At 41.3% G+C, this 22,621-nt stretch overlaps 2 protein-coding genes across 4 annotated transcripts in view; both read right to left on the reverse strand.

The window, feature by feature from the left end:
• Positions 1-11,953, reverse strand: part of HMGCL (3-hydroxy-3-methylglutaryl-CoA lyase) — a 32,779-nt gene extending 20,826 nt beyond the window's left edge. Inside the window, exons 1-2 of one of the 2 annotated variants that reach the window (XM_070764810.1) lie at positions 11,716-11,953; positions 440-523 (exon numbers count right to left, since the gene is read on the reverse strand). In XM_070764810.1, coding sequence (XP_070620911.1) covers positions 440-523; positions 11,716-11,829 — 198 coding nt within the window. In that variant the 5' untranslated portion in view covers positions 11,830-11,953. Of the gene's footprint in view, positions 1-439; positions 524-6,433; positions 6,531-11,715 lie in introns of those variants that run through there. The other variant, XM_070764809.1, reaches the window with a different exon arrangement.
• A 1,005-nt stretch (positions 11,954-12,958) lies between these two features.
• FUCA1 (alpha-L-fucosidase 1) overlaps positions 12,959-22,621 on the reverse strand; it is a 38,811-nt gene continuing 29,148 nt past the window's right edge. For both annotated transcript variants that reach the window (XM_070764116.1, XM_070764115.1), the window contains 2 exons: positions 22,449-22,548; positions 12,959-16,100 (listed from right to left, as the gene is read on the reverse strand). In XM_070764116.1, coding sequence (XP_070620217.1) covers positions 15,960-16,100; positions 22,449-22,548 — 241 coding nt within the window. In that variant the 3' untranslated portion in view covers positions 12,959-15,959. The remainder of the gene's footprint in view (positions 16,101-22,448; positions 22,549-22,621) is intronic.

A 22,621-nucleotide genomic window follows, 5' to 3' on the forward strand; every position in this document is an offset into this window, starting at 1 on the left:
CCAATTAAGTTTGTAAGACGAGGTATTACTGTATTTTAATTGCTTATAACTGGTGGTCAATTTACAAGCACAACTGGAGCTGGAATTTCAGTCACAAGTCATTGCAGTCATAAGTCAGGACACTGATTTTTGACCATTTTTAGGGTTGGCATTAAGCAAATCATGTGGTCATAAATCCAAGCCCACTCTCCCAAATAGGTATTTTTGGTTAACATTTATTTACTGGTACATTCCAACATATTTCAAAGTAATTAAACTATAGGAATTCTGGGAACATAGATTGAGGATTGAATTGTTAAGCTATGCCAACATTTTACCTAGGAGAAAAATAAAAATAGCACTGATGTCAAAACATTCATGTCACAAGCGTAAAGCCACCAAACCCGCTTATTTCAGATTTCAGCCACAACCCAGCCACAACTTAGCAGAGGTCACTTGCCTTTTCATTCTGCAAGCCATCCCGTGGTCCGACCTCAACGATTTTCACATGCTTGGGAAATGTTCCAGCAGCTGATAAACTGAGCTGTAAAACAAGGGAAAGAAATCCAATTCAGTAGACCATCCAGCATCCTGAGTGTATCAAATGTAAGAAGAAAAAATATTTTGTGATTCTGCAAGAGATGCAATTTTTAAAACGATAGATATCTTAATATTCTAGGAAAAGCAAGTAGGATGTTTGGCTGCATAGCTAGAGGTATAACAAGCAGGAAGAGGGAGATTGTGATCCCCTTATATAGAGCGCTGGTGAGACCACATTTGGAAGACTGTGTTCAGTTCTGGAGACCTCACCTACAAAAAGATATTGACAAAATTGAACGGGTCCAAAGACGGGCTACAAGAATGGTGGAAGGTCTTAAGCAGGAAAGACTTCATGAACTCCATCTGTATAGTCTGGAGGACAGAAGGAAAAGGGGGGACATGATCGAAACATTTAAATATATTAAAGGGTTAAATAAAGTCCAGGAGGGAAGTGTCTTTAATAGGAAAGTGAACACAAGGACAAGGGGACACAATCTCAAGTTAGTTGGGGGAAAGATCAAAAGCAACATGAGAAAATATTATTTTACTGAAAGAGTAGTAGATCCTTGGAACAAACTTCCAGCAGACGTGGTAGATAAATCCACAGTAACTGAATTTAAACATGCCTGGGATAAACATATATCCATCCTAAGATAAAATACAGAAAATAGTATAAGGGCAGACTAGATGGACCATGAGGTCTTTTTCTGCCGTCAGACTTCTATGTTTATAAGGTAAAAAATTACAGAAGGTTACAGAGGTCCATTATATTCCTTAATATATATATTATTATTATATATCAAATAATATTATTACAATAGTTCTATTCATGTTTCATTCTTGATTTACATTCCAGTGACCATATTTATTATCTATACCATATATTACTTAATAAGTCTAAGGAGGAGGTGGGGTGGGAAAGGGATTGTCTGCATCAAGAGCAGACATTGAGTTTAATGACCTGTCATTGTTATTAAGCGGTGAAAATAGAATAGTAAAAGAAATGAAATGAGAGGAAATGAGAATAGTAAAAGATGTAAGAGTTAAAGTTAAGATATAATTTTTTCCCCCCGTGATTATGCGGATATATCAGTAGAATTAAACTCAAACAGCTTTTCGGTTGTTTCATATTCTAGATATCCATTGGTACCATTTTTCCCAGGCCTTATAGAAATCTGATTCTTTTTTGTTTCACAGCTCCATCGTCATTTTGGAGAGTTCAGCGCATTCCATAATTTTAGCAATGATATTTAGGGTTGTGGGTATGGTATCTTGTTTCCACTGTTGGGCATATGTTATTCTGGCTGCAGTTAATATTTGTGTGATAAGGTATCTGTCTTCTTTTTTATTTTTTTGTCTAAATATGCCTAGAAGACTTATAATTTCAAACACAAATCTGGCACTAATAATTTCAAACATTTTTTTTTCAACTTACTGAACTTTTATTCCTGAAGAGCAGTGTTTCCCAACCTTGGCAACTTGAAGATATCTGGACTTCAACTCCCAGAATTCCCCAGCCAGCATTCGCTGGCTGGGGAGTTCTGGGAATTGAAGTCCAAATATCTTCAAGTTGCCAAGGTTGGGAAACACTGCTGAAGAGCATTTAAAAAAATTATCTTGCCTTTCCAACAAAGCCCATAGCAGCTAAGCCTATTTCATGGCTAACCTTTTGGAATACTGCTTCCATTCCAGCTAATTTTCTTTGCAAAACAACAGAGTTGGCATCCAATTATAGATGCTTCGTTGAGTAGCACTGCCAACTCCAAGTCTCACCATTAGAAAAGAGGTACCTTAGCACAGGGATGTAGAATCCATTCTGAATCAGAAGGTCCCTGAAGCAGTCTTGGCACATCCAGACATCCAGGCAAGGGCTTTTTAGAACTCATGGACCATCACTGGCCCGTATTCCAGGCAATGCTAAACTAGAGGATCCCAAATCAGGCACCTTTCTATCTCCCTTAAGATGGCTCAGCAAGAAACTCCTGCTCTCTAGCATTGTGATTTGATTTGATTTCTCCTTTTATATTGCTTCATTTGGGGTGTTAATTCACCACTGTCGTAAGACATTCCTACCCAGATACTACAGTAGATACACTTCCTTAATGTAGAATATGGCTGTTTTCAAACATGTTTTTTTGAAAACCACTGTGTTCCAGAGAACTCTATTATTATTATTATTATTATTATTATTATTATTATTATTATTATTATTTATTGGATTTGTATGCCGCCCCTCTCCGGAGACTCGGGGCAGCTAACAGCAATAATAAAACAGCATATAATAATAATCCAATACTAAAAACAGTTAAAAACCCATTACTGTATACAGACATACCATGCATAAAATTGTAAAGGCCTAGGGGGAAAGAGTATCTCAATTCCCCCATGCCTGATGGCAGAGGTGGGTTGTAAGCAGCTTACGAAAGGCAAGGAGGGTGGGGGCAATTCTAATCTCTGGGGGGAGTTGGTTCCAGAGGGCCGTAGGAAAGTTAAAAGTTCATTGTACAATTGATGATAGTTGACCAAATCTGCCCACATGTCAACTTTTATCAGCTGTTCTTTCTGGCTACCTAACATCTTCTGATGTGCAATTTTAGATAGATCATAAATATATTCTAGGTTGCTTTCTTCATTTAAAACAGGATTGGGCAATCTGAGGCTCCATAACTATCTTTGGCTCCCTCTGAACCTATCCCCAATGACTTAAAAAACTAGCTATGTTTCTGCACATTTTCAGGTGTTGAAAGACAGGAGATTTAAGGCTGTAACAATGCATGCAATAAATTTCATGAAGCATGTGGGCACAATCAGTGCACGCCTCCACAAAGCACGGAGGCCAGAAAGCTCAATACGGCTGTTCCAAGAACTTTGGTAGGTTGTTGGTTCATGAATGTAAACAGGCGTTGGGGAGGCAACCTGCGAATGCCCTTCAAGCAGTGTTAGTGAGTGATTCAGGTTTGAGTGCTACCGAAGCATGAATATTTAAATTTATTTATTTATTTATTAGATTTGTATGCCGCCCCTCTCCGTAGACTCGGGGCGGCTCACAACATATAATAAAACAATTCACAACAAATCTAATAAATTTAAAAAATTAAAAAACCCCATTATTAAACCAGACATACACACAGACATACCGTACATAAATTGTATAGGCCCGGGGGAGGGGGGAATGCCTCAATTCCCCCATGCCCGACGGCAGAGGTGAGTTTTAAGGAGTTTACGGAAGGCAAGGAGGGTGGGGGCAGTTCTAATCTCCGGGGGGGAGCTGGTTCCAGAGAGTCGGGGCCGCCACAGAGAAGGCTCTTCCCCTGGGACCCGCCAGACGACATTGTTTAGTCGACGGGACCCAGAGAAGGCCCACTCTGTGGGACCTAACCGGTCGCTGGGATTCGTGCGGCAGAAGGCGGTCCCGGAGATATTCTGATCCGATGCCATGAAGGGCTTTATAGGTCATAACCAACACTTTGAATTGTGACCGGAAATTGATCGGCAACCAATGCAGACTGCGGAGTGTTGGTGTAACATGGGCATATTTGGGAAAGCTCATGATTGCTCTCGCAGCTGCATTCTGCACGATCTGAAGTTTCCAAAAACTTTTCAAATCCTCTCCACCTACATAAAAGTCCAAGCAGAAACATAGAAACATAGAAACATAGAAGTCTGACGGCAGAAAAAGACCTCATGGTCCATCTAGTCTGCCCTTATACTATTTTCTGTATTTTATCTTAGGATGGATATATGTTTATCCCAGGCATGTTTAAATTCAGTTACTGTGGATTTATCTACCACATCTGCTGGAAGTTTGTTCCAAGGATCTACTACTCTTTCAGTAAAATAATATTTTCTCATGTTGCTTTTGATCTTTCCCCCAACTAACTTCAGATTGTGTCCCCTTGTTCTTGTGTTCACTTTCCTATTAAAAACACTTCCCTGCTGGACCTTATTTAACCCTTTAAATTCTAACTGTGTATATACAGGTAGCTCTTGAGTTACAATTCATTTAGTGACTGTTCAAAGTTGAAACAGCACACACCTACAACTGTAGAAGCATCCCGATGGTCATGTGATTAAAATTTCAGACAACCGACTCACATTTATGATGGTTGCAGTATCCCAGGGTCCTATTAGGTTCACCTTTTGCAACCTTCTGACAAGCCAAGTCAGTGGGGAAGCCAGATCCACTAAACAAACATGTTATTAACAATGATTCACTGATTAACTGTGGCAAAGGTTCATAAAACACAGGGAAAAACTCAACCTGGTCTTGCTTAGCAATAGAAATTTTGGCCTCGGTGGCGCAGCGGTTAGAGTGCAGTTCTGCAAGCTACTTTTGCTGACCAACGGCTGCCAGACGTTTGGCAGATCGAATCTCAGTAGGCTCAAGGTTGACTCAGCCTTCCAAGGTCAGTTGAATGAGGATCCAGATTGTTGGGGGCAAGAGGCTGATTCTGTAAACCGCTTAGAGAGGGCTGTAAAGCAGCATGAAGTGGTATATAAGTCTAAATGCTGTTGCTAATTGTGGTCATGTCAAGGATGTACAGTATGTACTATATCGTCTGGTCTATTTCCCCCCTCGCCTTTTCAAAAATAAAATAAGAGAAAAAAATAAGCACAACTCCACATATTAAAAAGTGGGTTGCTTAGCTAAGGATAAGACTGACACACACACACACACACAAAAGACCAGCCACCAAACAAACTGGAGTGCATCATAAGTCCTTGGAAAAGTTAAAAGATACAATTCTTATCCCACACATGTTGCAGCCACATATGTGCTGGCACAAGATCGGCCAACATGGCCCATGCTGATCCACCAAGGCTGCCAGACACCTGAGGCCAGAACATTCATAGCAGAAGAGAAGTGAGAATTTTGAAAGGCAGAGCTGCAAATGCTGCGACAACGGTGCCCACATATGTCTACCCAACATGTGGCAGAACATTTCGTGCCTGTATAGGCCTTACCAGCCACCTGCGGACACATCACATACAGCTCACAACCCATTAGATGTCAAGGTCCTTCTCAAACACGATGGACAGACATCATCAGACCCAGCCAGAGTCGAAGGCACAAAAGCAGCAACCACAGCTCCGTGCTCCAGAAAACACCTTTTGTGCACGCCGAGAGGTGCATGTGTCCTACCCATGTTGGTATTGAGTGGACTGATTTTATCACCAACATCTCAGAAGGCTTTTTCAGGACTCGCACGTCACGATCCACTTGTTCTGATCCCAGAGTGCAAATAGCACACAAGGCCCCCTCTGGCTCAGAGGATGCTTGGGGAGTTTTTCCAAATATTTTGCATTGGCAAACAAACCAAGTTAGATGGGAGTTCTCCTCCCAATACAAGTAAGTCGCAGCAAAACAACCAACGGCCAACCTTATAGCAATAGCATTTAGACTAATATACCCCTTCATGGTGCTTTTACAGCCCCCTCTAAGTGGTTTACAGAGTCAGCATATTGCCCCCAACAATCTGGGTCCTCATTTTACCCACCTCGGAAGGATGGAAGGTTGAGTCCACCTTGAGCTGGTGGTGAGATTTGAACTGCTGAACTACAGCTAGCATTTAGCTGAAGTAGCCTGTAGTGCTGCAGTTAACCTTCAACTTAATCCAAATCAATCTTTAAAGCGAAGGCAGCCACGGGTTTTGCAAGCCACCCCTGGCTAAGAAACCCAGGCAAAAGAGAGCGCCCTCCAGATTATTATTATTTTTTGGACTGCAACTCCCAGAATCCTCTGCCGTTCACCCTCTACGCTAGAGTTGCTGGGAAATGTAGTCCCAAGCGCGCGGAAGGCGCCCGAAGCGTCCAGCCCCGCATGCGGAGAGACCCCTTCCCAGCCAGAGCAGCGCCCGAGGCCCACCCTGCAGAAGGCCTCGGCGGAGCCGCCCGTTGGCCTTTGCTCGCTCACCGGCCGCAGCGAAGCCACCAGCCGCGGCAGCCCCCGCTTCAGCGCCACCATCTCGGCGCCTTCGTCTCACTCCGGCCGAGAGGGCGGGAGCGGAGGAGGGTCACGTGGTAGGCCTCGGCCGCGTCACGTGACCGCCCGCCTCAGGTGAGCGCGGGTCAGTTTCTGAGCGCCTGAGGGGGGGGCCCTTCTCCTTCTGGCCGCCTCTGAGCTTTCGAGCTCCTACTACTAGTCCCATCCTCCCCGGCCAAACACGATTTATGGGAGATGTTGTTCGTGGAGATTCTTATTATCATCCAAGTCCTGGTGGTCTCAATTTTAATTTTTGAAAAGCACCTTTTGAGACGGTTATGGAATAGAAGAGCCTGCACTCCTCTACTTAATGACCCCTATGACAATCATTAAGTGTTGCACCTCATGATTCTTGACAAATGTATATTTTCTTTTATGTACATTGAGAAGCAAATGCACCAAAGACAAATTCCTTGTGTGCCCAATCACACTTGGCCAATAAAGAATTCTATTCTATTCACAACAGAATATCAACTCGCAACCAGACTTTAAATCTCGGCCTTAGAAATAATAATACTAATAATTAATAATAATAATAATTTATTAGATTTGTATGACGCCCCTCTCCAAAGACTCGGGGCAGCTCACAACATAACAGCCATACAATATAAATACAAATCTAATGTTAAAAAATTATAAAAAACTAATTTAAGATATATTGTTATAAAAACTTAGAACTACGTCCTCTTCGGCATGACCTAAGCATAGTCCATAAAATCATCTGCTACAACATCCTACCAGTCAATGACTACTTCAGCTTCAACCAAAACAACACACGAGCACACAACAGATATAAACTCAAAGTGACCTGCCCCAAATCTGACTGTAGGAAATATGACTTCAGCAGCCAAGTGGTTAATGCCTTGAATGCACTACCCGACTCTGTAATTTTTTCACCAAACCCCCAAAACTTTGTCCTTAGACTGTCCCCTGGTGACTTCACCCAATTCCTAAGAGGTCAGTAGGGGGCGTGCATAAGTGCACCAGCATGCCTACCATCCCTGTCCTAATGTTTCCCTCCTATTAGTACCCATCTCATGTATATAAACAGCATTATAGCTATGCATACTACCAATATGTACTGGGCAAAATAAAATAAATAAAATAAATGTAATCTAAGCCTCTGAGGCAGGGGTCTTCAATCTTGACAACTTTAAGATTTGTGCCCTTCAATTCTGGGAGTTGAAGTCCATAAGTTCACCAGAAGAGCTCTTCACTCCTCCACTCGAAACAGAATAGCCTACGAAAATAGACTAACAATCCTGGGTCTAGAAAGCTTAGAACTATGATGCCTAAAACACGATTTAAGTATTGCCCACAAGATCATATGCTGCAACGTCCTACCTGTCAATGACTACTTCAGCTTCAACTGCAACAACACAAGAGCACGCAACAGATTCAAACTTAATATTAACCGCTACAAACTTGACTAAAAAATATGACTTTAACAATCGAGTTGTCGAAGCGTGGAACTCATTACCAGACTCAATAGTGTCAACCCCTAACCCCCAACATTTCTTCCTTAGACTATCCACAATTGACCTCTCCAGGATCCTAAGAGGTCAGTAAGGGGCGTACATAAGTGCACTAGTGTGCCTTTCGTCCCCTGTCCAATTGTCTTTCCTTTATCTCATATATATATATTCTTCCTTTCATATACCATCTCTATTTTATATTTTTTTATATATATATTACCCCATGTCTATTCTCTTCTATATGTATTGTGTATTGGACAAAACAAACAAACAAACAAACAAACAAACAAATAAATAAATAAAGTCTTGAAGTTGCCAAGGTTGGAGATTCATGCAATAGATGGTGTTCCCCTGAGAATGTGCAAAGTGCACCTAAGGAAGCCCCAGGGAGCCTGAGATGAGAAGGGGTAGGTTTGCTTTTTAAGCATATGGAGGTTTTATGGTTTTGGTGGGGGAGACAAGAGAGAGGAAGACAAACTCCTGGAGCTCTGGAAAGCAACTGGAAGTGCTTAATGTCTTGGCAAGAATTACAAGCCTTAGTGGTGTGGATGCAGCATCCTTAATCAGTCCAGTTGCAAATCAAGCAGTGGCAGTTCTACAATCTGTTAAATTTAACGTTTTTGTGGCTTAATTTGTTGAGCCGACTCAGCTCCCTGCGTTAATTTATGGGGCAGACCCGGGAAATGAGTTAATTCAGGGACCAAATTAAGCATTCCATAGACCAGTGGTCCAACCAGTGGTCCACGAGAAAATCTCGGTGCTCCACAGAAAAATGATTTGCATTTTTATATTGCATTAAATACTATTTATCTTTTTAAAAATTCATATTTGTGAGCAGTGGGATTTAAAATTATGAATGTAGTGGGCCCTGAGGTCCAAAAGGTTGGTGACCCCTGCCATAGACAACACTCATGAAGCTCTTAACCCTGCTGTTCTGTTTGGGTCGTATGTGACCCGAAACCAAGTTTGAGTCCCCTGTAAAACATTTTCCCTGCATATCTGAAACTTGAAATTTCATGACTGTTCATCATTTCAGGGGTTCTCTCTATGAGAATTTTTTTTGGGGGGGTGGGGGGCTTAGTTTTTGCTGGGCAAAAAAAGTCACAAATCTTCTGTTCGGGTCACATACGACCCGGACCGAAAACTCTTCATTTGAAGTGCTTATGTTTGGTCAATTTGAAAACTTTTTTTCAAAATGCATTCTATTTTACTGAGGTTGGTGTGGGATTGGTAGCTTGAACATTTCTGAATACAGTATAAGAAAAATATAAAGGAACTGAAAAAAATGATTCTTACTGTTTTTTTAACATCAGAAATAAGCCCTCCCGCCCCCTGGCTGCTTGCAACCATTTTCACTTTTTATTTTTTTATGCTCCAAATCCGAAATATTCTTTAAAATCTTAGGCATTCATTTACTCAATTTAACAATGCTGATTATCAAAAAAATATTTGTGGGGGTGGGGGAAAAAATTTTTTTCTGGGCAAAAAAAAAGTCACGTTTAGTCTGTTCGGGTCATATAGACCCGGACAAAAATGATTTTTTTAAGGTACTTGAATTTGGTCTTTTTGAAAACTTTTTCAACTGGAAAACTAGTTTGAACATTTATGAACATAATGATATGAAAATTGAACTGGAAAAATTGAGACTTATATTTCTATTTTGATCAAAAAGCCCCTCCCCCCATCCTTTCTGAATTTCGTGTCAATTTATATTTTTTAAGGCTAGAAATCCCTAAGGAATTTTCCTCCAAAAGGTTTGATATACTAAATTGGACAATCCTGAACATAAGAAAAATATAAATGAACGGAAAAAAATGGTTCTTATTGGTTTATTTTTGCCACAAAAGGGCCACCCCCCCCCCTCGGCCTTGCTGTGTGCCATTATTGTCACTTTTTATACATATTTGGCTAGAAATATTTGGAATATCCTTTTGAAAATCAACCACATTGTAGCCAGAGAACTAATTTTATGAAAGAAATCCATTTTACTAAAAAAAAGTATGTAAGTTTGAAATTAACAGCATAATTTTTATATAAATTGAAATAATTGAACACGGGGGAGGCATACTTTTATGTGCAAAATAAATCAATATGCATCAATTTTTCCAGTTCAATTTTCATATCATTATGTTCAGAAATGTTCAAGCTACAAATCCCACACCAACTTTAGCAAAATAGAATGCATTCTGCTAGCAAAACTATCCATAAAGTGAAGACTACTTCACAGAAACGGGGGGGGATGCATTATATCAGCAAAATAAACCAATAAGATTTACTTTTCTCATTTCAATTTTCATATCATTGTGTGCAGAAATGTTCAAGCTACCAATCCCACACCAACTTTAGCAAAATAGAATGGATTTTGCAAGCAAAACTATCCATAAATTGAAAAAACTTTCACAAAAATGGGGGGGGGCACATTTATGTGCAAAATAAACCAATAAGGATTTTTTTTTTCAGTTCAATTTTCATTCCATTGTGTGCAGAAATGTTCAAACTTGTTTCCAGGTGAAAAAAGCTTTCAAAAAGACCAAATATAAGTACCTAAAATGGTCAATTTGCAGTCCGGGTCAAATAGACCTGGGAACATAAGATTAGGGAGTTTTTTCGAACAGAACAGCATTAAAGCAGGGGTCCCCAAACTTGGCAACTTTAAGACTTGTGGACTTCAACGCCCAGAATTCTGGGATTTGAAGTCCATGTAAGTCTTAAAGTTGCCAAGGTTGGAGGCCTCTGTCTTAAAGTCCTTACTCCAGACCAGACCTTAACCCAACCTTTTTAATTTTGAGGCTTTGTGTGTTTACTCCTTTCTTGCTCTTTGTTGTAAACCTTCCATCCTCCAACCTTACAGCTCTTCTACTCTGTTTTTTGTCCTTTATAACTGCCTCTATGTGGATATTTCTGCCACTATGAATTGAATTGCTTGCTTATCTTTCAATAGAGGAAACTGCCAATTCCAGTATTTACATTATCATCAGCTCTCCAGGATTTGGGGGAGGAGTTACTTCAGCATCAAATCTAGGATTTCCTAGGTGCAAAGCAGATGTCCTCTGTTGTATCTCTATTGCACTCACAGTATTCCTATAGGTGATCATCCCTCTTAAATATATTATGCTATCTCTTTCACCTCTTAAAATTAACTCTTGCCAGGATATATCTATTTCCATTCCCTTTAAATGAAGTTTCAGTCATGAGCATATTATAATCATTATCCTTGGGGACTTCTGTTTTGAATATATTTGAGGTTTAATTAAATCCATGCCCCAGCCAATGTTTGCTGATCCATAAACAGCTATGCTGGATTAAAGGTACTGGTAAGGAACTCTAGGAATTGAAAACTCTAGGAATTAAAGCTCTAGGAAAGTGCCTAAATTGAGAAATTGTATGGAACTGTGGTTTGGTATTATGCTTAAATACACTGATCTATGAAAGAGGGAGAATTTTCGGCCTCCCTTTATATAATTGAATTTAATTAACACCATTCATAAGTCTTTGCAATTGTAAATTCTCTTTTGCTTGGAACATTTCTGCTTAAACCAAACTTCTTAGAACTGACTCTATGCACAGTTGTTAGAAATCTCCCACTGAGTCTCATGGGGATTATCCTTACACACAGTGGTAAATGAAATCTAAGAATCATAACATCTTTCTTTGTTGCGTCTTATACTCATTGCAACAATTTAGATAATTCTACTTTCGTGTTGGTGTTTGGGGCAAAAAAATAAATAAATCACATACCTGTCCTATTAAGCTTCCCCTTCGTAAAGGCCCCATTTGGTTCTCTGGTGCTTCCTGCTCACACAGAGGTGTAGCTTGTGCTGTAGTAGACCCAGAGAAGTATCCTAAGCACATTTATACCATTAATATCAACAAGAGAAGATGGTTTGGAAACAGACCCACTGTTTGTTTTGGCTCTTGCAAGTAATACCTGGTACAATGAAGAGAAGTGTATCCCTATTCTCTCTCACCAGGGTTCAACAATAACTGTGCTTCGTTGCCAAGGCCACATCCTTCACTTGTTACACAAAGCACGTGTCAACACTGTGGCTCTTCACTGTGATGCAAGGGGCAATTTATGCCAAGCCTCATTTGCCAATGCTCTAAATTGCCTGAACGATGGTTGTCTCGGGTGCCAGAGATCCCATAAGGCATTGACATCAATTTTGTCTCTTGATCTTTCATCTGGAATGAATTCCAACCTGTCCGATTTATTTTGCAGGCTGTTCTTGCATAACCGGGCATTTAGTGACGTTCATTGGCAGTCACCTTTATTTGGAGCAAGTGGACCTTGGCTCTTTTCCCCTGAAAGCATGAAGAAATCAGTTCAAAACCGATCCAAAGTAATGAAAGGACCACGGCTGGGGTTTCTTTGGCTGAGGACAAAGAGCTACATCAATCGTCCCCTTGGTCAGCACAACAAACGAACTCCTGGGACATTTTTGTTTTTTATTACCAAGAGTAAAACTTAACTCAGAAACCCAACTCCAAGGTTCTGGCACAAAGCGCAATATAATAAAATCCCCTTCCCTTCCCCCTCCTAGGCCACCCAGTGTCCATTGCCCACCAATTCAGGTCAAACATTTTATTTTGGGAAAACCACCTGTACCTTTCAAAAATCTGCTCATGGTCTTGGGGTTGTAAGATTTTCTCAAACTCCAACGGCTCACTTTAATTTTTTCCAGCTTCTCATACATTTTAATCAAATTTATTGGTTGGATTTATTTGTTTGTTGGATTATATCATCCATATCAGTCCTCCCATGTTTCTTTGTCAATCCGGGAGCAGGAACAGGTGTTTGCAGGCAAAATTCTTCTTCCAGTTGAAAGGCGTTTTCAGAGGTAGCTTTACAAAAATGTGTGCTCCTGCAGAACAATTATTAAGGTGATCCCAAAAAACATTATAATGATCTTGCCCAAAGTAATATTTCTACTCAAATTTGTTCCATGGACAGCTGCCCCATAAAGCGAGACCAATGCAAACATTTATTTCAATATTTATTCATTTAAAAAAATCACATTTAAAAGCCGATAGCAAAAATAAAAAAGGCACTGATTGATACATTGCAGAATCATCAGAATAATCTTTTGAAACCTTACCCAGGTAGTCCTTGACTTATGACCACAACTGAGCCTAAAAATGTATGTTGTTAACCGAGACGCTTGTTAAGTGATCTTTGCTTTATTTTGACATTTCTTTGTCTTGGTCGTTAAGTGAATTACTGCAGTTGATAAATTAGCAACCTGGTTGTTAACTGAATCTGGCTTCACCATTGACTTTGCTTGTCATTTGGTCACAAAACGTAATCACATGACCTTGGGACACTGCAACCGTCATAAATATGAACCAGTTGCCGAACATCTGAATTTTGATGACGTGATCATGGGATGCTGGAAAGATTGCAACTGTGAAAAACAGTCATAAATCTCTTTTTCAGTACGGTTGTAACTTTGAATAGCCACTAAAACAAACTACTGTAAGTGGAGGACTACCTTCACAACCTACATCTTGCTATATTCCCACAGTGAGGGGCTACCAATTTTTTTACTACCAGAAGCAAAAAAAACCCCTGGAAATTTCATGTGCGTGCGCCCTCGTGCAAGATTCGGCTTCTGAGCATGTGCAGAAGCTGAACCCTGCACTGGGCACACATGTGCTGGGTGCATGCGCACTCCCAGCCCATTCCGATATCGCCAGGAATGGTGGCCCACCGCAGGTAGTAGCACAGGCCTCGCACACCTTGGCCCATTTCTTCTGCAGAAGACAAGGCTTTCCTGCAACCTAGTTGCAACTATATCAAGGTGAGCAATAAAGCAGCTACACTTCCATTTCGTTTCTGAACTTCCTGTTGGCCCGTTGGGCCATTTTTCGCCATCCACAGCCTCCGGAGGCTTTCCTGAATCCTGGGGAGAGCGAAAAACAGCCCAACGGGCCTACTGGAAATTTATTTATTTATTTATTGGATTTGTATGCCGCCCCTCTCCGCAGACTCGGGGCGTCTAACAACAGTAATAAAACAGCATATAATAATAATCAAACAATAAAAACAGTTAAAAACCCATTATTATAAAACCAAACATACATACAGACATACCATGCATAAAATTGTAAAGGCCTAGTGGGAAAGGGAATCTCAATTCCCCCATGCCTGGCGGCAGAGGTGGGTTTTAAGCAGCTTACGAAAGGCAAGGAGGGTGGGGGCAATTCTAATCTCTGGGGGGAGTTGGTTCCAGAGGGCCGGGGCCGCCACAGAGAAGGCTCTTCCCCTGGGTCCCGCCAAGCGACATTGTTTAGTTGACGGGACCCGGAGAAGACCCACTCTGTGGGACCTAACTGGTCGCTGGGATTCGTGCAGCAGAAGGCGGTCCCTGAGATAATCTGGTCTGGTGCCATTGAGGCCTGTACGCATGTGCAGGAGGAGCACTGTGGGGAATGTGTGTTTGTGTGCACCAGAATGGAAAGTCCACAAGGGAAGTAGGTTTTGTCATAATCAGGCTTGCGAAAATAAGAGAACTATTGGGTGAAACCTATGCGGCTGAAAAGGGCCTAATAAATATTCAACTGAATCTTTTGAGGTACCAAATCTTGCCTGGATGCAAGAGTGAACAAATACTAGTAAGAATTGGCTATATAGGTGGAATCAATAGATTGGGGTTTTTTTAAATGTAACTGTCATGGAAAGAAACATAGCATTAGGCCCTATTCCAGGACCTTCCTTCCTGATACTGAAATGTCAAAAACAAAACTTGCATGGTGTAATACTTGGCTTTCCAAGAATGACATTGTTATTTTCTTCTCCTCAAGTCATTTCATCATTTCAGTACACCTGGCATATTGTTCCCTATTGCCCCATAAGGGGATCTATTATCAGTGGTTTGCTATTAAGCAGTCCGAGATCATTCTGTGTTCCCTTCATCCCCTGTTTATCTTTAAACGTAGCGTCAAGGCTTCTCTGCTCCACCTCAACCAGAACTTCTGGGGAGGCTTTTGAAGTCACCTTCTGAAGCAACCTCATATCGGTTTTTTTTCAATCCAGGATTTATTGAGCGAAGTAGATTTGCATTTCAAAGCCAGCTCCTGGGGGAATAAAGGGCAACTAAGGCCTTTGTTGGGCGGCCTATAAATGTATCAAATTAAATTAAATTATTAATTATCATTTTTTAAAAATTAATTAATTAATTAAAATATCCACAGACAGTTTTGTGCCAGAAAATATAATTCCCCTCGGACATTTTTCTTTCCACTGATGGGAAGTTTCAAGGTATCTCAGCCATGGTTCCCTCTAAGCTGAGCAGTGAGCAATCGCTCACTTAAAAATCATCATCAACTCGGAGTTTTCCAAACCTGCCCAGAAGCCGAGAGGGAAAGAGTGAGAGGGAAGGAGAGAGGAAGAGAGGAAGAGAGAGAAACGGATAGAAAAAAGAGAGGAAGGAAAAGAGAAAGAAAAAGAATGGGAGTAAGGAAGAGAGAAAGAAAATCAAAATCTAGTTTGAAACTATCTCAACTATTTAAGTGGCATTTTGATATTGATAGAGTTGCCCTATTATGAGCTCACTGTGATAGACACACAGTACAGTATTTTATTTTGAAATTCTCGGAGGCAAAACAGGGTGGGTTTTTATTTGTTTGTTTGTTTGTTTGTTTGTTTGTTTGTTCATTCATTCATTCATTCATTCATTCATTATTTCTGTGCCGCCCAGTCCCGAAGGGACTGCCGCTCAGACACTATACTTTTCGCCCCCCCCCCCCCCCAAAATTAGAGGGAACACTGATCTCAGCCCAATCTTTGCTTTCTGTATTATTATCATGGAGATTAATTCCACTTGCATATCTAATTTACGACCATCCTTTTGAAAACGGAAAGCAAAAGGATGGCCAGAATTCTTTAAGAGCAACTTCTTCCCGATTTGTTCACGCTCCCTTAATCACCAGGTTTAAGCATAAGAGAAAAAGAGCCATTCTGTGATTTCTTTCCAAACTTCCCATCAGGATACTCCAAGTAGTTTCACAACCCAGCCGTGCTCGAGCGTGAGAAGCCAACGATTTTCCGAGGGCAACGAGACCTGCAATTCTTGTTGTGGTGACACCTGCCACTTTAAAGGCTTGAAAAATCCCAACATGGTCACCTGCGAAAGACAAAGAAACTAAAGGTTAAAACAACTTCCTTAAGTTGGGCTCAGCTGCTAGAGACTCTATGCACACGGAAGGTTTGTTTGGGCAACAATATTTTTATCTATCACTCCGTCCATCCCTCCCTGACATTTAGACACCACCCATCTCCCTCGCAAAGTGGCTCTGGGCGGTGTACAAATTAAGTTATAAAAACATAAAAAGCTATATACAAATATTTTGTTAACAGACAGTTAAAAAATGAGAGAATTAAAAATTTTTAAAGGGAGAGGGCTTCAAGGTACAAACCAGCGACACGGCTGTGTCGTTCTCTGGGGACCTCACATCAGTGGGCAGAGACAGGCCTTCTGTTGTGGTTAGCTCTGGCCCAGCTCCTGCCCCAAGGACTGTGGATGTGGGGGAGACATCCACATGCTGCAGGCCTGTTTTGCCCGCGGTGGAATCTGATGATGAAGGTTCCTCTGACCAAGAAGACATGAGTGACAGAGAGGAGGAGAGTGTGGCAGACAGCTCAGAAGGAGATCAATTCTCTAGCTCCTCCTTGGATTCAGAACAAGAGTTAATGATACAGCCATGCATGCGGAGAGCCATGCATAGGCAACAACAACTGAGAGATTATTATCAGAGAAAATGAGTCCACCTATGGTTGGGTGGGGCTGTGGTCATTAGTGAGGCTGCTATAAAGAGCAGCCTGTGAGTTTGGCCATTGTGGAGGATTATCTGATCGTTGTGTTTCGTGACTGCTTTACTGACTTTGACCTTTTGTGTGCTGATTTTCCCCCGGTTTGAAACTAAACCAGGGCAAAGTGTGTTTCACTTTGTGAAAGAAGAAGGACTGTGAATTGCCTCACAACTGCAAGCTAAGTATCACAGAACTGATAAGGGACTTCTACAAATTACCAGTTTGTTTGGAGACAAGTGCTCTTGGCTATACGATAAGAGGGCTTGGTTTAAGTGAATTTTCATTATAAAGAACATTGTTTTGAATTTTCAAACGTGTGTGTGTGTCTAAAATTTCTACCTGTGAATTTTTGGGAAGATTCTACCAGAGAGCCCAACAGAACACCTTCCGACATTTTATTTATTCATTTGAACTGGAAGGGACCTTGTAGGTCATCTAGTCCAACCCCCTGATCAAGCAGGAGTCTCTATACCAGTGATGGCGAACCTATTTTTCCTCGGGTGCTGAAAGAGTGTGCGTGCATGCTATCGCACATGCGCGAGTGCCCACACCCATAATTCAATGCCTGGGGAGGATGAAAACAGCTTCCCCTACTGCCCGGAGGCCCTCTCGAGGCCAGAAATGTCCTGTCTCCCAACTTCGCACACCCAACTTCGAGTCTGCGGAGAGGGGCGGCATACAAATCTAATAAATAATAATAATAATAATAATAATAATAATAACAACAACAACAACAACAACAACAATAACAACTTCTGGTGGACCCAGTAGGCTCGTGTTTCATCTTCTCCAGGCTTCAAAGGCTTTCCTGGAGCCGGGGGGAGGGTAAAAACGCCCTCCCCCATCCCCTCAGAAGCTCTTTGGAAGCCAAAAACGCCCTCCCAGAGCCTCTGAAAGCCAAAAACCGGCTGGCCTTGGAACTGAGCTAGGGCAACAGCTCGCATGCCAGCAGATATGGCTCTGCGTGCCACCTGTGACGTAGGTTTGTCATCACTGCTCTATACCATTTTGGACAAATGGCAGTCCAATCTCCCTTTGAAAGTCTCAAGTGTTGGAGCTCTCACAACCTCCGCAGACAATTCAATTCAATTCAATTTATTAAATTTGTATGCCGCCCCCCTCCGAAGACTCGGGGCGGCTCACAACAACAACAACAATAAAAACAGTATAACAATGGAACAAATCTTAAAAAAACCCAACAATTTAAAAACCATACAACACATACATACCAAACATAAAATATAAGAAAGCCTGAGGGAGATGTCTTAGTTCCCCCATGCCTGGCGATATAAGTGCTTACATGGAATAGAATTATTTATTGGCTGAGTGTGATTGGACACACAAAGAATTTGTCTTAGGTGTGTATGCTCTCAGTGTACATAAGGAGAATAAAATACATTCATCAAGAATAAAAAGACAGCACAGTGATAGTCAAGGTTACTAAGCTATCAAGTCATACTAGGAAATAAATAAAAACTATAATTGAAAGATACAAACAACATGGTTATAGTCATAAGATGGAAGAGATAGGCAGTAGGAAGGATGTGAAAAATAATAGTAATACAGTCTTAGTAAATTATTTGACAGTGTTGAGGAAATTAGTTGTTAAGAAGAGTAATGGCATTTGGGAAAAACCTTTCCTTGTGTCTAGTTGTTTTGGTGGGCAGTGCCCTATAGCATCAAGACTGATAAAGTCCATTTCATGTTTACAAACTTGTCTTAGAGAGCAAGATACCCCAAAAGAAACTAAGTTGATCATGTCTTAACTTTTAACAATTGGGTGCTGCAACCCAACAGGACCAACACAGACTTCAGAGGAGAATCAGAACTGCAGAAAAAGCAATGGCTGCCAACCTGCCTTCCATTGAGGACCTGTATACTGCACGAGTCAAAAAGAAAGCGGGGAAAATATTTACTGACCCCTCACATCCTGGACACAAATTGTTTCAACTCCTACCCTCAAAACGTCGCTACAGAGCACTGCACACCAAGACAACTAGACACAAGAACAGTTTTTCCCCGAACGCCATCACTCTACTAAACAAATAATTCCATCAACACTGCCAGACTTTTTACTAAATCTGCACTTCTATTCTACTAGTTTTTCTCATCATTCCTATCACCCATTTCCTCCCATGTTGACTGTATGACTGTAACTTGTTGCTTATATCCTAAGATTTTTATTAATATTGCTTCTTCATTGCTTATTTGACCCCTATGACAATCATTAAGTGTCATACCACATGATTCTTGACAAATGTATATTTTATTTTATGTACACTGAGAGCATAGGCACCAAGACAAATTCCTTGTGTGTCCAATCACACTTGGCCAATAAAATTCTATTCTATTCTATTCTATTTGGACTTCTCTGAAATGTCAACAGCCATAAAGCAGCACCTCTTTCTTTCCCAAGAACAGAACATGATCTATTTGTATCCCTCAATGGTATGTTAATTAGACTATTAAAATGACTGGTCAGAAGGTACACCGCAGTTACAACACAGAACAACCACCAGACAAAACAATTTAACAATGTGAGTTCCGCAAGCCGCTCATCAAGTCATTTCATTTCCTGCCTATTACAGGAACTGTCGGCATCCTTCCAGCTACGGTTGCCCGAGTAAGAGAGCTTCCTCTAATCGATTGAGAAATAGGATTTTCAAGTTCTTAACTATAAAGTCATCGCTTATTTTTAATTAAAAATCTTCGAACATGAATATAATAATAATAATAATAGTAATAGTAATAGTTATAGTAATAATAATAATAATAATAATAATAATAATTTATTAGATTTGTATGCCGCCCCTCTCCGAGGACTGAGCATATCAATGACAAATTCCATGTGTGTCCAATCACACTTGGCCAATAAAGAACTCTACTCTACTCCTATTCTATTCTATTAAAAATAATCTTTATTAAGTATTTACATTAATAGCAAACACCATAAAAAGAAAAGCAAAGACAAGACACATCTTACAAAACCTACAAACACATAAACATAGATAATCTTTCATATTTACAATTATATATCAAATGGCAAAATACATTTCCTGTGCATTCAGGAAAAATCACATCACCTTTTTCCTGGTGAAAAGAACCACCTGGTGCTCTGGATTGAATACCCCAAAGCAGGGGTGAAATGCTCCCGATTCGCTCGTGCCTGTCAGTCATAGGAGAGCCAGTTGCAAAGGGAGTGCGAGGCTCCGCCCACCTGCCTGGATGCCGCCATTAGGGTCCTTTTACCTTCTGTGCATGCACAAAGCATTATGTGCATGCATAGAGGGTAAAATGGCGGCATCAGGGCAGGTGGGAGGAGCCTTGCGCTGCCTTCGCGACCGGCTCTCCAACAGGCACAAGCAAACCGAGAGCCTTTCGCCCCTGCCCCAAAGTGTTCCAGAGCATGTCATGCCCAAATTGCCAATTACAGTGGTACCTCGGTTCTCAAATGCCTTGGTTCTCGTACATTTCGGATACCGAACAAATTTTTCGGCAAAAATTTGCTTCGGTATCTGAACAAAAATTCGGATACCGAACAGCCACAGAAAATTTTGTTTGTTATCCAAAATGTTACCGCCCGCTTAACAGCCTCCCAGTCTCTATAGTCTAACCTCTCCAAGCTGCAGGAAGGGTGGGGGCGGCTGCAATACCGGCAGCTTCGGGGGGCTCCTTTCCTCAGTTCTTCATCTTGTGCACCAACTTTCTCCTTCCCGGCGGCAGTGGTGGCGGCAGCAGCGGCTTCCCTTCGAGGAGCAGCAGCACAGGGGAACATCACGTGATGAAGGGAAGCCGTTGGAGCCATCTCAGCAGTTGCCGCCGCTCCACCGGCTTCCCTTCATTACGTGACGTTCCTGGCGCTGCTGCTCCTCGAAGGGAAGCCAATGCCGTCACCACCGCTGCCGCCAGGAAGGAGAAAGTTGGTGCACAAGACGAAGCACTGAGGAAAGGAGCCCCCCGAAGCTGCCGGTATTGCAGCCGCCCCCACCCTTCCTGCAGCTTGGAAAGGTTAGACTATAGAGCTCCTCAGATTTTTATCCCATAGGAAATAAAGAAAATAGATTTAATTGGTTCCCAGCGAATCAATAGGGGCTGGGAACCAATTAAATCCATTTCCATTATTTCCTATGGGATAAATTAATTCGGTACTCGATCAAATCGGTTCTCGACCACACTTCTGGAACAAATTGTGGTCGAGAACCGAGGTACCACTGTATGTGCAATGCTTTAAAGCAGCCCCATCCTTCCCCAGGGTGATACAGCAGCTGTGGAAAGCAGCCCTACAATTCTGGGAAAAGTTGCAACTGATTTAAAGAGGAGCAATGGAAAATTTGTAGCTCAGGCTTGAACTCTGCAGTCCTGAGGGCTCTCTATCTAACCCTACTTGTTTTGTTGCAGAGATTTCATTATCCAAGTAGGTTACCACCTATTATCCACATCTGTAGTGCGATGCATCAAAGAGTTGCAGCCAGGGGTTGTATTCATATTGCGAAGTGTTTTTCCCCCACATTATTTTTTGAAATGCGGTATGTGGATATTCATTTATTAAAAAGGCTTTATGTTCTGCTTTTTTTAAAAAAATATTTGCATTTATCAGCAACTGTTTTAGTTGGGGGGAATGTTGGGGGATTTTTGGTGTTTTGATGGTGTAGAACACAGTGAATATCAAAATAACAATAGAAACATAGAAACATAGAAGACTGACGGCAGAAAAAGACCTCATGCTCCACCTAGTCTGCCCTTATACTATTTTCTGTATTTTATCTTAGGATGGATATATGTTTATCCCAGGCATGTTTAAATTCAGTTACTGTGGATTTATCTACCACGTCTGCTGGAAGTTTGTTCCAAGGATCTACTACTATTTCAGTAAAATAATATTTTCTCATGTTGCTTTTGATCTTTCCCCCAACTAACTTCAGATTGTGTCCCCTTGTTCTTGTGTTCAGTTTCCTATTAAAAACACTTCCCTCCTGGACCTTATTTAACCCTTTAACATATTTAAATGTTTCGATCATGTCCCCCCTTTTCCTTCTGTCCTCCAGACTATACAGATTGAGTTCATGAAGTCTTTCCTGATACGCTTTATGCTTAAGACCTTCCACCATTCTTGTAGCCCGTCTTTGGACCCGTTCAATTTTGTCAATATCTTTTTGTAGGTGAGGTCTCCAGAACTGAACACAGTATTCCAAATGTGTTCTCACCAGCACCCTATATAGCGGGATCATAATCTCCCTCTTCCTGCTTGTTATACCTCTAGCTATGCAGCCAAGCATCCTACTTGCTTTCCCTACCGCCTGACTGCACTGTTCACCCATTTTGAGACTGTCTGATTTTTGCAGATTTGGCTTCCTTATAGTCATAATTTTAAAAAATTGCATAATTGATTGTTGTGGTGAGGGACTTCTGTGTTGTTCAGCTTTCCATCCTTCCGAGGTGTGTAAAATGGGGACCCGGATTGTTGGGGGCAATATGTTGATTCTGTAAACCACTTAGAGAGGACTGTAAATGCATTATGAAGCGGTATATAAGTCTAAATGCTGTTGCTATTGCTGTGGATAAGAAACCAACCTAGTTTACAAAACAAATTAGATTTCCCGAAATATCACAATGGGCTCCTCTAGGTTATTTCCAAACTGGCTTTATTTTTCATGTTGCTTACTTGAGTACTTGCAGACACCACAGGTGATGAAAGAGTCAGCACATTGTCTTTTGGCCACACCAAGAAAATAGCATAGACTGCGGGTCCCTTTGAAGTGTACCTGGAGAGGAACATAAGGCAAAAGAACTTCTTGAATTGTGGTAAGCAACATGGAAATACCGAAAACAGACAGC

This window comes from Erythrolamprus reginae, chromosome 11 (genome assembly GCF_031021105.1).
Source record: "Erythrolamprus reginae isolate rEryReg1 chromosome 11, rEryReg1.hap1, whole genome shotgun sequence".
NCBI lineage: Eukaryota > Metazoa > Chordata > Lepidosauria > Squamata > Dipsadidae > Erythrolamprus > Erythrolamprus reginae.